Genomic DNA, 14,757 nt, shown 5'->3' on the forward strand with positions numbered 1-14,757 from the left:
AAGGGATAACGGGACTGGGACTTGAATTGAAGCTGAATCAAAGATGATCTGAACCTGAGTCTACAATTCTCACACACGAGGGACTAATGTGTCCGACTCGCTAAATTCAAATGGGTTAACAACGTCGTTTTGTTTGCATTCGAGCCTGGAGGTAACGGCCCGCGCCGCTTTTTTGACAGAACCACATAGCACCCACTCTGAACACACGATCGGTAAACCAGGCCTAGACTTTTCGTACGAAATATCCTCTCTTGCTTAATGTGTTTCTTGCTCTGTTTTTCAACAGTGATACTTTCTCTAATGATACTTCTGTAATCCGTAGAGCTCAAACTTTCCTTGGCCACTTCATCGTGGCCTCGCATCTCAGCCTCGTGGTCCAAGCACTACCTCAATTTTCTCCTTCTCATCTCTCCTCTCAATTCCTCACGAACTCAGAGTCCTAGACGCTCGGCTCTCCCGTCATCTCCATCGTCCGCCTCAGTGCCCAAGACAGCCAGCTACTTGATGTCGGGCCCTGCATCCCACGCGCTCCGCCGGGCCCAATGCATCTACTCGCAGCACATCTCGCAACAGCTCTGGACCGTCCTGAAAGCCCCTGCGCTCTTCCCAGCGCCTCAATGCTCGATCCGACGCCCGTCATCGTCCTCGACGAGGTGGAAGAGCAGGCAGGGGAGGGACTCGTTTGCGAGGGAGGCAAAGGTGCAGGGGCTGAAGAGTAGGGCTGCGTTTAAGCTTCTGGAAGTATGTTCGTATCTGTTTCTTCCTAGGGAGGCAGGCATGGGAATTGGGAGAGGAATAGGGAGGGGAGAGTGCAAAAACGGGTGGGGGGAGGGATTTTGCGAGGGACGTTATGGCTAATGTCAATGTGAGCTTGCAGATTGATTCGAAGTATAGGATCTTCAAGGCAGGCCAGACGGTTGTTGATCTTGTACGCCCACTCTGCCATGAACCCTAAATTCAGATGGGGGTTTGAAGTGCTAATTTCATGCGGTATAGGGATATGCACCAGGAAGCTGGTCACAGGTATTGTTGTCCCCTTTACTTTTCTAGATGTCGGGATTGGGCAAGGGGGATGGAATTGAATCCGGGGGCTTACAGGTCGGGATATAGGTCGCGATGGAGCGAACCAAACCTTCTGGCCGTATCGTAGGCATCGACATCATCCCCGCGCAGCCCCCCAAAGGCGTCTCCACCATCCAAGGCAACTTCCTGTCTCCAGGCGTACAGCAAGAAGTCAAGCGCTTCCTGGAGGATCCGGATCGTGGACGCCCGAGACAGCATGTCTTCTCGACGGTGCAAGCCACCGACGGTATGGAAAACGCACAGGACCATGAAACGAGAGTCCTGTTGCCGGAGGTGGAGGAGAGTTATATCGATTTGGAGCGCCACGCAGCCAGGGATCAAGAGATGAGCGAGGGGACCGAAGAAGGCGAGAAAGAAGAAGAGCCGAAAAGGAGAGGAAGAGGCAGGAGACAAGAGGATGGGAAGTTGGTCGACGTGGTGCTGAGTGACATGTCCGAACCCTGGCCGCAGACGAGCGGTTTCTGGAAGAGAAGTCTAAGTGACCCGTATATTAGGATGATGAATACGAGCGGCATCAACTTCAAAGACCACGCGGGCAGTATGGTACGTTTGTCCAAACAGAACCCTGCCCCATCTCTTTCACGACTCGAATCTCTAGGTTTTTTTTTTTTTTTTTTTTTTTTTTTTTTTTTGACAAGTCCAACTTGCCTATAGGATTTGTGTGCAGCTGCGCTCCAGTTCGCACATGACACCCTGAGGGTCGGAGGGCATTTCGTGTGCAAGTTCTATCAAGGAAGCGAGGACAAGGAGCTGGAGAGGCAACTGAGAACTATGTTCAAGTCTGTGCACAGGGAGAAGCCAGAAAGTTCGCGGAGTGTGAGTGACCTTCACTAATTTCCATTCGAAGCTGGCAAAACATATCTGACAGGTGCTAGGAATCGAAAGAGGCGTTTTTCGTTGCGTTAAGGAGGAGGAGTGATGTTAGCAATGAGGAGGCGAAGAAACTGTCGAGGAAAGAGGAGACAAGTAGCGAGGGCGTGCCCTAACGATCTAATTTCCTGTCGCAAAGAGTCTGTTGCCAGTCAAACATGATGGAGGTTCCAGAGCACTGCTTTGCTCGGACGGCAATAGGGGCATTACTGCACATATCACCTAAATCAAAATTTCCACCAATGAGACATTCTCACAAAAATTTCACGTGAATGGAAGATTCAGTTGCCTTGTTCTTAAGTCATTCAGTTGTTATCCCCATTTCCGTCCGTAGGCAAAGCTCAAGTGGCCAGAATGGTCTCGAGGAATATCTCAACTGCCAAAGTCCAGAAATTCGTAACACCCAGTTCACCAGTGCTGCCGGATCTAAACCTTGAAACCTCTCGAAGCTCTGCGTCCACGAGCCTTCTCGAACTTACGACCCTTCGATTCGACCTTGGGCTTCTTGTGCTTATGGGGACCTTGGTGAACATCAGCAAATTTTCATGAGATGGAGCTGGCAATCCGGCAGACTTCATTCTCTGCGCGGAAGTTGTGTACTCACCCATGCCGAAGTGCTTGACAGCCTCTCTCGAGTTCTTGGGACCTCTGAGGAGAAGGGTGTTGCTTCCGGTAGGAGCTCTCAGGGCCAATTGATCGAGAGTCAACGCCTCTCCACCGGCAGCGATGATGCGCGCACGAGCGGTGGCAGTGAAGCGGAGGGCCGCAACGCTGAGCTTGGGGACGGTCAAGAGACGGTTGTCGTCAGTGATAGTGCCGATAACCACGATGGTCTTGTTGTTCGACTTCTCGGAGGTGTTCGCGACGATGCGGGAGATGGAGACGGGGGGTCTGTTGATGCGGGACATGAACAGGCGGCGGAGGACGACCTTGTTGAAGGAAGACTCGGTTCGGCCTGCAGAGCAAACAAATGTTAGAGGGTATTCCCGTTAGTACATTGGAGGTTGAGGGGAACTGACGGGCCAAGAAGCGGTACAACTTCACCAGCAGCTTAAGGTATACATTGTCACTCTTAGGCGCCTTGCGATGAGTGTTGCGGACGTGGTGGGCGTCAAGATCAATACCTATATCAAAAGCCCCGTGGTCAGCCTATGGCCAATTATGCTCTTTGCAATCCAGTCTTGCGACACGGTTTGCTGCGCTGGGTCAAGGTCTCTACGGTGCACTCCAACATGGCGGTCAAGGAGATGCGCTCGCAGAGACGCAAGACTGTCACTTGCATATGGAGGCGAATGGGCACGTACCCATTTTTGCGGTTGTCGAGTTGTCGTTGATGTCGTTGGAGATGAAGAGGAATTCTAAATACCAAAAATTGATGTGGGATTATGGGACTGAAAGTTCGCGCCGCTAGGCCAATTAGGGGAAGGCGCCAGGCATAAGCGAATTGGTTACTTCACTACCACCAGCTACGAGGATCATGCACATACCGGTAGATAGGTACTGTCCACACCTTTTGAATATGCCCAAAAAATCCAAAGTTCTCATAGAAATTCGCGACTCAAGGCTTCATCTATCCGAAACCAAATTTTGAGCGCATATCTTCTAATAACTCATGTCACATGACTCTAGAGGAATATCTACCAGTAGGTAACAACTTCCTAGTGCGCCCAGGGAAGGATGAAACGCCTCGATGAAAACTTGACAATGTTATATATATATGTCATTTGGGGATAGAAGGAAATCACAGGTGCATCCGAATATGCATTGAATGAATCCATGTTTAATTGTTGGTACTGGCTGAAGTATTTCGTAGTTTTCTCTGCCTACCCATGATGGCTACTCCATGATGTGATTCAATGCTACCTTCAGCTCAATTTACTGAGATTTTACTTTATCTTCTTACAACAATGTGACGTCAATCCTGGTTCGAGGTCTAGGAGACAATGGAGGGAAGGCACCTCCTAATTTTGGCCGAATAATGCTGTTGCGTTCTTTTAACAACTACCTACAAGGTAGATAGCCGGTCGGAAGTAAGTAAACCCGTACCGCCCCAGATTTCACCTCCTAATTCCGCCTTGGCACAATGATCACAGGTTTTGACCAGCACTTCTACAGACGACCGGCTAACCTCATAACTTTCTCCGCAGACCTTACCTACGCCGAGTCTTCGGCGACCTCTGCGACATTCTTCAAAATAAACTGAACTGCCCACGCTCCTTGAATGGACTCCCGATCGATCCCTCCCAGACCTTACTCTGTTCTCTATCTGCAATTCGGTCAACGGACTTGACGGCCTGACCCGACACGCACAAACAACGCTGTTCACCACGATACACACGCAATTGTGATTCGACAGCGCCTTCAAATGTTATTGATGCTCTGTGATTACTGAGTTAGTGCTACTCGGAGCTTTCTGCGCGCAAGAGCTGTTACTGCTCGCATGCGCTGAGCTCGGGATACGCGTAAAGCATCGGGCGGCTGCTTTGCAGAGTAAAAGCTCACAACTAGAGATGGCAGTTGTAAGTCCTCCAGGATATAGCTCGTGGTTAATGCTAACGTGGAATGCAGCCTGGGTCGGGAATACCTACGCCTAAATATGGCCCGAAAGTCCTACAGATGCGCGAGTTGGTCGCCCAACCCGTTTTCTCGGCCTTTTGCGCTGGAGGAGTAGCAGGCGCCGTATCCAGAACAGTGGTATCGCCTCTGGAGAGACTAAAGATTCTCTTCCAAATACAAAGTGCTGGCCGTACGGAGTACAAGTTATCGGTTGGAAAGGGCTTGGCAAAGATGTGGAGGGATGAAGGATGGCGCGGATTCCTCAGAGGGAACGGCACAAATTGTATACGCATCATCCCCTATTCTGCGGTACAATTTGGTAGCTACAATTTCTACAAAACGGTAGGTAACTCGAAGGCATAGAGTCTATTGCTATGAAACCAGCACATACTGACCGAAGGCAGTGGTTTGAGCCTTCTCCTGGCGCCGACTTGACTTCGATCAGCCGCTTAATCTGTGGTGGATCTGCAGGGATTACCTCTGTCTTTTTCACGTATCCTCTCGACATAGTTCGCACACGCCTGTCAGTCCAGACTGCAACAAGTCACAATACGGCAGAGATGCTCAAGCCTCCTGGTATGTGGTCGACCATGGTAAAGATGTACAAGGTAGAAGGAGGAGTCGTGGCTTTGTACAGGGGCATAATACCGACTGTGGCTGGTGTAGCACCATATGTAAGTTGACCGTTTAATACACTAGGTGCTGTACTGATCGAAGCTGCAATAGGTTGGTCTCAACTTCATGACCTATGAGATTGTTCGCAAGTACTTTACCCCTGAAGGAGAGAAGAATCCAAGTGCGTTACGAAAACTTGCAGCAGGTGCTATCTCAGGAGCAGTCGCACAGACTTGCACATACCCCTTGTGAGCTGCAACCTTGAGTCGATAATATAAGCATTTGCTAATTACCAACAGTGATGTTCTCCGCCGCAGATTTCAAATCAACACGATGCCGGGCTCTGACTTCAAGTACAATGGGATAATCCATGCTGTGAAGTCAATTATTGCAGCAGAAGGGTTCAAGGGCATGTACAAAGGCATTGCGCCAAATTTGCTCAAGGTTGCTCCGAGTATGGCAAGTAGCTGGCTTAGCTTCGAAATGACTAGGGACTTCCTGGTTACTCTGAGGCCGGCAGAGGCATCTTTGTAAAAGAAGCTCACGGCCAGAGCCAGAGGTATTTTCATTCCCGGGACAAAGCCGCGCCGAATAGAATACTCCTTAGCATCACGCATCAAGCAGAATGCTTTGTATAGGAAAGGGGATCTGGATATACGGTCTGAGCATTGGGAGCGGGCGCTTGTAGGCTTGTAGAACGATGTAGATGCTTTATTGCATTCTATTTGACAGTCTCCAAATAGAACAACATGAACTGGGGCATGACATGTTGAAATTCTCAGGATAGAAGGCCAGTAGGCTTGCAATGTGGAAAATATAAATTAGTACCAAAAGTTCGAAGCCACCATCCTTACTTGTTCGTCATGATTCTTCAAGTCCCAGTATCATATATAAATATCTTTCGACTGATTATGCGATCAAGAGACTGGTGCTTTAGGAGTTGATTGGAGCTTGTAATCAAACGCTCAAAGGTTTCTATATCTTGCAGATATATTGATATTGACCTGCAGCAAGGATGATGCGGCTCTGTGACAGTCTCTGTCACGTGCACCATCTGGGGTAGCACGTTACTCAAACCAGACTAGCGTGCCAAGCTCCCGCCTTATGAGCGCCATCGCCAAATCATATTCTTATCAACTTCTTCTTCACGAGAACTCGACGAACTGTCACTGTGCTCTCCACAGCATATCCTCGTCTTCTTGGTGCTACTCACCAACTTCGCGGCTTGAACATCCCAAAGCTACAAGATGTCTCGCGGCGGTACTACTCTTTACGTTACCGTAAGTTGAAGCTCTATTCGCGCTATGCCATCGCGACCTTCATCTACCCTGCATTGCGGCGCGCGTCGAAAGAACACAGAATACAAACTGATATTTCTTCTCTTCTAGGGTTTCGGACCCGGCACTCGAGCTCGCGACCTTGCCTACGAATTCGAACGGTATGTCAACGAACGTCGATGATCACCATCGCCCTCTCGAGTGCGAAAATCTACCCATCCACCCCTTCTATATCCTCGTCCTTCCTCGTCGAGTCCTCGCTGTCACCATCGACTCCTGCCTGCCTGCGCTTCCTTCCTATCCTCGTCGTTCGATCGAGCGGTCGCGCAATGTTTCGGCCATTGTCCACCCATCCCATCCTCTCCTTGCGCGAACATCGGGTTACGGCGGATCGAGCCTCTTGCAATCATGTTTACATGTTGCTATATTCTCTTTGTGTTTCCCTGCCCTCGAGTAAGATTTTTTGGGACTGACATGGAGTTTTGCAGCTATGGTCGTCTTGTCCGTTGCGACATCCCCGCCCCCCGTACTTCACAGAGCCGCCTGTCAGTATCTTCTAGCTTCCCTCTAAGGTATATTCTAATATGGTTGACACCTGTAGTAGGTTCGCTTTCGTCGAGTATGAGAGCCGTCGTGATGCCGACGATGCGTACCATGAGATGCATAATAAGCGTCTCCAACGTGATGACATCCTGAAGATTGAGGTAAGTTGGTGGGCATGGGTATCTTTATCATTTCAATGGCTGATTGTTTCTAGTGGGCGCGTACTCCTCCATCTGCTTCATGGCGTTTCGACCAAGGCAGCGAGCGTGAACGTGCTCCTCGTGGACCTCCTGGCGGACGCGACGGTGGACGCCGATCTCCTCGCCGCGGTGGTCGCTCCCCATCTCCCCGTCGTAGCCGCGGTGGTGACTACTCTCCTCGCAAGGACGATCGCAGAGATCGAGAATACGAGCGCCGTGACCGTGACCGCTCTCGTAGTCCAGACGCAGACCGGTATGAAGCCCTTACCCTCACAGAGTGGCCTTGTGGCCTTACAACGACTTACACATCTGTATAGGGACCGTGAGGTGAAGGAAGAGCGTGAGGAGGCAGGTCGCGAAAACGGCACCAATGGTGAAGATAGGAAAGGTGAATTTGTGCTTCCATGCCGCCAAAAGGACTAAACTCGCTGATACATACGCTACCCGAAGTTGCCTTGGAATCTCCCCCACAAACTCACGATGAGCTCGACACTGCTGAGTAATAGGTTTTGGGCCCTTACATACCTTTATGCTTCTCCCGACGGCAGACCGAAAAGTTCCTTTTTTTTCCCATCGGTTCCTTTGTTTCTTGCGAGGCAGATTACTTCACTTTTGTGTTTCTAGATTTCTTGCCAACGCGTTGGCCGGCGATTCGGATCTATCGAGCGAGCACTACAGCGGCGGTATCCTTCAAATCCCGAATTTCTCGACCGGCGGCGGTAGTAATAGGTTAGCATAGAACCACAAAATTGAATGCAAAGCGTCTGATTTTCACCAAACTTCCTTTCTTTGCCGTAGTAGTGTTTGATTTCTGCTTCTGGAGCATAGCGGCGATGCCCCTGCATCCATGACAACAAGAAAGTGCGTCACTATGTTGTAGGTGGAATTTTGTGTGGTTTTGAGCGCATGCTCATGTACAAACTGAGATCAAGTTTCGAATCTGAGTCGGTTGTGTTGTTCCCCTTTTGACGACTTAAGATCGCAGCACCGTAACACCAAGTGTATGCCAAGCGATAATCATTTGGTAAAGCTGCAACTGAAGTTCAACTTGAATTGATTCGTTTGAACTGAGTCGAGTATGGATTGCCTACTTTTCTAAAAGCTCAAACTTGTAGAAAGAAGTTCTGACACACAACATTGAATTACAAATTGAACTACGAACTCTTTGAGATTTGGCGTTTTATTGAGTTCCCAATGTACAACAGACAGGTTGCAGGCCCTTTGGCTCGCTTGGTCTTTTGTCACTCACTGCCTTGATGCGGCCTATCGCTTCTAGTTCACGAACATGCAGTCAATCCCGTTTGATATATCCCTTTCTTCCCATATGCATTCATTTCCATTCCCAAACGCCATTCGTCCATTCTTCTCATCTGTTCCCTTTTCTTTCTTCTATCTCCTGCTTTCTCTGCGTCCCTCCTTCCGCGTGCTAGCAGCAGCAGCACGATGTCTCGAAAGCAGTTGGGACATCATGAAATGGCTGACGTCTTCGTCGGCCCACTGAGCTCGTGATCAGCAAATCCTCAACATGGCGTTTGTCTGGAGAGAGTAGGACTGGGGTGGTAAACGAGGGGAAAGAGGGGGGGGGTTGATTACTTACGTATGAGAGATGACTCGCGATCGTGCTGTTTTGGAAGTCAGTATTGAGAGCTAGGGGAGGATTGGGAGGAAGGATGAAACGGACTTGATCGGGTTGAAGTCAAGGACACTCCTGGGGATTGTTAGTTGGTATGCTCCCGTCATGAGTGGAAGGAGGTAGGCTTACTCTTGAATACTGTAATCCACTCTGCCATGCTGAAAAATAAAGTCAGCATCATTTATTACCAGCAAAAAAGCTTCGATTCTACAGACCATATTCAGCGCCCTAACCTTCGCTTCCTCTCTCCTCAACTTCCTCCCCTTCTCCTCCGCCTTCATCCACTCGTCGTGCCCGTCCTCACTCTCCCTCCTTTTCTGAAATCCTGCGTATAACGTCTCAATCTCATCATCAATCAGCGTCGGCGGGCTCTGCCCCGTGCCATCCCTGTCCGCAGCGGCTGTGTCCTCCGCCAGCTGCCTCTTCTTCTCATTGGTGTTCTGCCTTTGCATCCCCGGCACGTTCGTAGTCTCGGCAGAGATCACGCCAGCGCCGACGTTGGTGCCAGCGCCCGCGGACTGCGGTGGTGCGCGTTGGGGGGTAGGGGCTGCCATATGAGCCACGTCGTCGCTAGTGAGGCCGAGGCTGCGGTTCAGGAGGGAGCTGGCTATGCCGGAGGAGAGGGAGGACCAGAGACCGCTTACGGATTGCCCTACTTTGGCGCCAATGCCGGAGACACTGGTGGTGATGGTCCTTTTGGTGTAGGGGAGGAGTTGGGGTTTCATAGAGGACATTGCTGGGGCGATGAGGGGCTCTAGCCTGTAGGCTATTGGGTCACTGGGATGCTTTATGGGAGTTCTGTGTCAGCCTATGATTTGGACAAGTAGTGAGGGGAAGCTACTCACAAATATGTTATACAACTGCCCGACCTTGGGTGAGGAGACTGTAAGGGGTAGACCAGTAACGGACGATATATTTTCACCGGAGGCGAATCCAAGGAATGGGTCTTGCAAGTCATCAGAATGCGTGGGCGACTCAGCCGGGACAGCATCAGATCTTTGGTGTCGACCAAGAAGACTCCTTCCCTTGAGCATTTGAAAGAGCCCAATGGGAGAACCTAGACAGTAGAAGTCTTCCACAGTAAATTTGAGATCAAGGTCCTTGACTTCTCTTTCATGAGGGTGTTTAGATTTCTGATGTACCCGACGCCCAGGGTTACTTCGCATGGTTTCTTTCTGGAGACACAGGATATCGAAAAAGATGGCAGAGCCTAGTGAGTGCCCGATCAGACTTACTTTACCCTTGAAATTTGGGTTTCGCTGGAGGAAGAGGTCGTATACTCGGTTCGACTCGGCTGTTACAAGTTGAGCGATATGTTCGCGGTAAGCACTCTGGTACAAAAGGATATCCAGAGCCAGATCTGTGATGAGTGATCGAACAAAGGGTACACCTTCGACGGTGATGTCCTCGAGACTGGGGTACTCTTCGTCCTCCCCAAAGGCATCGCCGAGATCGTGTTCCCTACGGTTCTGTCTAACTCCTTTTCTGGGAAAGTCTAGAAGATGTCGCCAACAGATAGGCAGTACCTGAATACGGCAATTCTTGGGAAGCTTGTCTATTTCCGAGTTCAGGGCCTGAAGATCGGCACTACTTCCATAGACACTCTTCAGAGTTTTTCGTAACACGTTAACATCGTGAATGAAGTTGACAGACTCGGTTCGCATGCCTAACCGCTGACCGATGCCGTGAGTGACCAAAATCAGATGGTCGATCTCTCGACCCTGGTTCTCATCATCTCGTTCGTTGTAGTCATTCCGTATCTCCCTTTCGTCTCGCTTTCGCACAGCTTCTGCTTCTGACTCTTTGTCGATTACTCCCGTGAGCGCAATCCGAGCAGATGCCTCCATTGCCTCGTCACCCGGTAGATTTACAGAAGGTGGACCCGAGCGTCTCTTCAGAAGCTTCTGTTGCTCAACATCGAGCTTTAGCTCTGGAGGCATGTTTGGGCCTTTGCTTGCAGCACTAGTAGGTGTCGTCGGTACTTTGTCAGCGCTTGTTTTTCCTTCTGAGTAACCTCTGACGAGTTTGACGCCACTAAAATATGCTCCACCTGCAAAGCGTTCGTAGACACTGCTACTCACTCTCGCCATGATCGAGTCAGTAGAAAGCCACGCCACAGTAGAATCTTGATAAGTGACAATAGTATTCATAAATGTCCCAAACAAACGATAGCTTTGTGGCTGATGAGGACTTGGAGCCGGGATATCTTTCAGCTTGTTGGCAGCATCGTCCAGCGCCTGCTGATTGGCAGCCTTCAGGTTCTCAGCGGAAGCTTTTGGTGTGAGTTCGCCTGATCCAGCACGGCCTCGACCAAATGCCCCAGATACCGCCAAAGATCTCGGGTCCTCTCCAGCTTTTGGCAATTTCTCTGGAGCTCTGGGATATCTGAATGGCATAATCTTGAGGTAGCCTTCTTCCAGCTGCTGGGCCAGATTCTCTTCACAGGGTCGAAGAGTCGAGCCCTCTTGATAAAACCATGATCCTCGCCGAACTTCGTAGATAGGACCAAGCCAGTACAGTGGGCTGAGTTCCCGTTGCTCGATGTCGACATCGAACAGGAAGTCTTCTTGAACAGGGACCCGGAACTTGCCCCCCGCGGGTGCTTCCGTGCCAGCTTCATCAATACTGGTGTTCGATTTTCTGCCCGGCGTATTCGGTGACTGCCCTGCGCTTCCATAATCGTCCCCCTTATGCCTCGTTTCCCTCCTCGGATCATCGTATTCATCCGCCAACTTCTGGTACGCAGTTTCGATCGAGCGACTATCATGTGCGGAGAACAGTACAAATTTCTTCGGCGCGGGGGTGTTGGCTGGCTTGATCGTCTCCTCCGTATTGACTTTGTTGAGAAGCTTGGGCTTCCTCTTAGGAACCTGGCATTCCGCTTGTTAGCAAGGCAAGTCTAGCAGGTTGACAGACAGACATACGTCTACGGCATGGAACCACCGGGCGTTAAGCGGTGGACAATCCGGTGGGTACCTTTTCGAGCTGAAGCCATGCCAATTCTGCGTCGTGTGGTCCGCTCCCCTCTGATGCTTCAGGCCCGACCCCTCCCCAGGTACAACAGGAGACATAGGCATCAATTTTGGCGTTGAAGATCTTGATCCACCCCAAGGCGAAATCGACTCCACCGCGCTGTACAGGTACGATTTCTCCGGCTTCTCCGACCTCTCTTCCTTGGACATCTTGTTCTCGGGCGTGGACTGCTGCTCCATATTGCTTCCGGCTCGGCGGTCAAACCGACCGGCCACGCCCTGCTTGCTGCTCCAGTTGAAGACGGCGGCTGCTCGTAACGCTTCCGGCAGATACTTAGGAACCTTCTTCGTAGCTTGATCAGCGAGATCTTTAAGGTACGCAGCCAATATGGCGATTTCGAGAAGAGCTGGAGACTGGTGGAGGTAGAGAAGCTAGATAGGTAGGTATAAAGATAGGGCACGGCTCCCTATAGCTGCAGATTATTGTATCATGGCAACGATTGCCCTGCGCGGTGAAACCTTGGAGACAAGTGAAAGCAGCGGGTATTGTGTTGAAGATGTTTGCTTGCAGTTTATGAACTGGACGTTTGCTCTACTGTTCTTACGAAGTCGTTGCCCTAGTGTCCGGATCCTCCATGACGATGCTTGTGCTGCAAGGGTGAGACAGGGCTGCATTTGCCATGTGACGGTGGCCTCCAAATCAAGAATCTGGGTGAGGATATTTATAGAGTACAGATATATATAGCCATATGGTCAACGTATACGAGACTGAACGTTGCCTTTTAAAAAAATATCTGGGTCACGGTAATTGCGATTGCAGCTCTATCGCAGCCGATTGGCAGCCCGGAGGAACGAGTGTTAAGCAAGATTTCATTTACGTACCTTCAATTAAGTCATTGGTATCCTGTATCCACCCCATCTGGTTGTCGTCTGAGGTACAACAAGGTTAAAAGAGACAACACGGGTCTATTCAACCAACATCTAACATTTGCAGCCCCTTATTTACCTTCGCTAACCAGGACCAAAGCGAATAGTGCAGTGTTTACATGCCCATCAATCTCTACAGTTTTGCCCGTCTGCTTACGAGATCTCATTCCAGAAAGCCTCCACGAGTTTCGCAACCTCCTGCACTTTTTGCCTTGGGATTCCATGTCCCACTTGTGGAACAACCTTCACATTCAGGAAACCAACATCGTTCAAGTCCTGCTCTGTACACAAATCATCCAGCTCTCCCAGAATACACAAACTCCTAGTCCCCCTCTTCGCCGCTTCTGCGAATTCAGCCTCCTTGCCCCTCACACCGCCATCTCTGAAAATACCCACCACGCTCGCCGCATGCCCCTCGTGTACCCTCATTTCCCAGTCCCTCACAGCCTCAGCAACCACCTCGCCTCTTGCGACTCTCTCTTTCCAGTCTGCGGGAACGACTAGCTCGCCTCCCTCCAACGTTTGCACAATCCACGTTCGAGCCGCCTCTTCCAACTCCTCATCACCACCAGTCATGTACCTCGCCTGCACCTCATCCAATTCCAATCGCCAGAGTCCAGCCGGAGCAAGCAAAACCATCGATGCGACCATTTCGGGACACAGAGCCGCAAATGATGCTGTCGTGGAGCCACCAAACGAATAGCCGAGGAAGTGCGCCCTCTCCCACTCCAGCTTCGCCATCAACGCTTTTATCAATGCGTGAAAGAGTGCCGGCTCGTGAGGTGCGATCGGGGTGTCTGTGAGGCCGTGGCCCCAGAGATCAAACAGCACGATCTGTGCACCTGGGAAGCGCGAGGAGAGAGCGATGGCTAAAGGCTGCAGGCCGATTGCACATGTCTGGACGCCGTGAATGAGGAGGATGCGGGATATGGGGTTTGTATGGTTGATGGGCGATGCTGTTGATGGTGGGATAGTGTAGTAAGCGGCTTTGCCGTGAGGAGTCTGGAGGTATGATGCCGGTGGGAGTATAGTGCCGAAGATGGCTGTAAAGGCCGCTTCTGAGGGTGCTGGGATCGATTTTGTGCCCTTCCCGGCTGCTGTTGCCCAGGGGCGGGGAAGTACAATTGAGGATTTTGACATCTCCTAAATTTCTGAGCAGACCGGTGGACTTGTGTTTGCAATGAAAAAAAACTTTCATCGGGGTTGTACATGAAGATATGTACTGTGGATTAATGAAGAGTCAGCTCTTCCACTCTTGGTGGTATTTAGGCTTTGATTTCGCGCTTTCGATCTCCCATTACCACGGCAACCTCGGCCGTAAACATTCACACCCGTAGGATTCGTGACATTCGTCAACTAAGACTATGAGTAGAGCAGCTTACATCACAGCACAGTCAAAATCAACGAACCCAAAGCGATGGCCTTGATACCAGAAGCCTAGTCCCAGCATAGCGACCTTGTCACCAGGATTAAAGAACCCAAGACCTAAGCGAAGATCAACAAAAAACCGAACACAAGAAAGACCTAGCGAACGAAACGGGTGGGAGAGGGGGGAGATGAAGCCAATCAAGATGAAATGTATAAAAACATTGGTGACGTCCGTCACATCGCTACTAATCTTGACTAATATATACCATTAATATCAAAAGGGGGAAAAGAGGGGGAGAAAATGTTAAAGAGATAACTGCTTGCTTGCATTAGACTTAAACAGGGCCATTACTCAGATTGAAATGCTAGAAACACAGCTGCTTGCACCAGACCCAAAGGACCATCACGAGGAATAAGATGCTAGAAACACAGCTGCTCGCATCGGACTCTGAGGAATTATTATCCAGGCATGAAATGCTAGGGGAACAGCTGCTGGAACTTGTATTTAAGGAGGGTGATATTGAGACCGAAACGAAAGGCTAGGAAAGCAGCCTCCTCTTCGCATCGGAAAAAAAAAAAAAAAAAAAAAAAAAAAAAAAGCTATTGGGTTTAAGAAGGCTGTTAATACTAGTGGGATGCTGGAAATACAGCTGCTGGCATTATACTCAAGAAGGGTACTATTAGGAATAATACGCTAGAAAGATAGCTGCTTG

At 50.1% G+C, this 14,757-nt stretch overlaps 6 protein-coding genes across 7 annotated transcripts; 3 read left to right on the forward strand and 3 right to left on the reverse strand.

The window, feature by feature from the left end:
* Positions 1-504: 504 nt before the first annotated feature.
* L3040_005615 (uncharacterized protein) lies at positions 505-2,069 on the forward strand (the record flags this gene model as incomplete). The annotated part of the gene is made up of 7 exons (XM_066154579.1): positions 505-741; positions 878-928; positions 997-1,023; positions 1,111-1,514; positions 1,578-1,626; positions 1,762-1,899; positions 1,959-2,069. 7 exons carry the CDS (start codon positions 505-507, stop codon positions 2,067-2,069), a joined length of 1,017 nt encoding a protein of 338 aa, XP_066011431.1.
* A 310-nt stretch (positions 2,070-2,379) lies between these two features.
* On the reverse strand, positions 2,380-3,261 carry L3040_005616 (60S ribosomal eL18 domain-containing protein; the record flags this gene model as incomplete). The annotated part of the gene is made up of 4 exons (XM_007295796.2): positions 2,380-2,474; positions 2,558-2,908; positions 2,973-3,077; positions 3,258-3,261. 4 exons carry the CDS (start codon positions 3,259-3,261, stop codon positions 2,380-2,382), a joined length of 555 nt encoding a protein of 184 aa, XP_007295858.2.
* Positions 3,262-4,463: 1,202 nt separating this feature from the next.
* On the forward strand, positions 4,464-5,658 carry L3040_005617 (uncharacterized protein; the record flags this gene model as incomplete). Its single annotated transcript, XM_007295795.1, has 5 exons — positions 4,464-4,472; positions 4,522-4,851; positions 4,914-5,183; positions 5,236-5,372; positions 5,424-5,658. 5 exons carry the CDS (start codon positions 4,464-4,466, stop codon positions 5,656-5,658), a joined length of 981 nt encoding a protein of 326 aa, XP_007295857.1.
* Positions 5,659-6,371: 713 nt separating this feature from the next.
* L3040_005618 (uncharacterized protein) lies at positions 6,372-7,647 on the forward strand (the record flags this gene model as incomplete). 2 transcript variants are annotated; one of them, XM_066154580.1, is made up of 7 exons in its annotated part: positions 6,372-6,404; positions 6,513-6,562; positions 6,890-6,946; positions 7,003-7,105; positions 7,159-7,397; positions 7,462-7,532; positions 7,595-7,647. In XM_066154580.1, 7 exons carry the CDS (start codon positions 6,372-6,374, stop codon positions 7,645-7,647), a joined length of 606 nt encoding a protein of 201 aa, XP_066011432.1. The 2 variants fall into 2 exon arrangements, with proteins under 2 accessions (XP_066011432.1, XP_066011433.1); XM_066154581.1 differs by having other exon boundaries at positions 7,006-7,105.
* An 886-nt stretch (positions 7,648-8,533) lies between these two features.
* Positions 8,534-12,424, reverse strand: L3040_005619 (uncharacterized protein; the record flags this gene model as incomplete). The annotated part of the gene is made up of 9 exons (XM_066154582.1): positions 8,534-8,641; positions 8,742-8,766; positions 8,826-8,852; positions 8,907-8,935; positions 8,993-9,562; positions 9,623-10,246; positions 10,304-11,647; positions 11,702-12,117; positions 12,355-12,424. 9 exons carry the CDS (start codon positions 12,422-12,424, stop codon positions 8,534-8,536), a joined length of 3,213 nt encoding a protein of 1,070 aa, XP_066011434.1.
* A 405-nt stretch (positions 12,425-12,829) lies between these two features.
* On the reverse strand, positions 12,830-13,816 carry L3040_005620 (uncharacterized protein; the record flags this gene model as incomplete). Its single annotated transcript, XM_007295792.1, has 1 exon — positions 12,830-13,816. The coding sequence occupies one exon, from the start codon at positions 13,814-13,816 to the stop codon at positions 12,830-12,832; it is 987 nt and encodes a 328-aa protein (XP_007295854.1).
* Positions 13,817-14,757: the final 941 nt, after the last annotated feature.

The sequence above is a fragment of the Drepanopeziza brunnea genome, assembly GCF_022702325.1.
Source record: "Drepanopeziza brunnea f. sp. 'multigermtubi' strain 214-2 chromosome Unknown ctg9, whole genome shotgun sequence".
NCBI lineage: Eukaryota > Fungi > Ascomycota > Leotiomycetes > Helotiales > Drepanopezizaceae > Drepanopeziza > Drepanopeziza brunnea.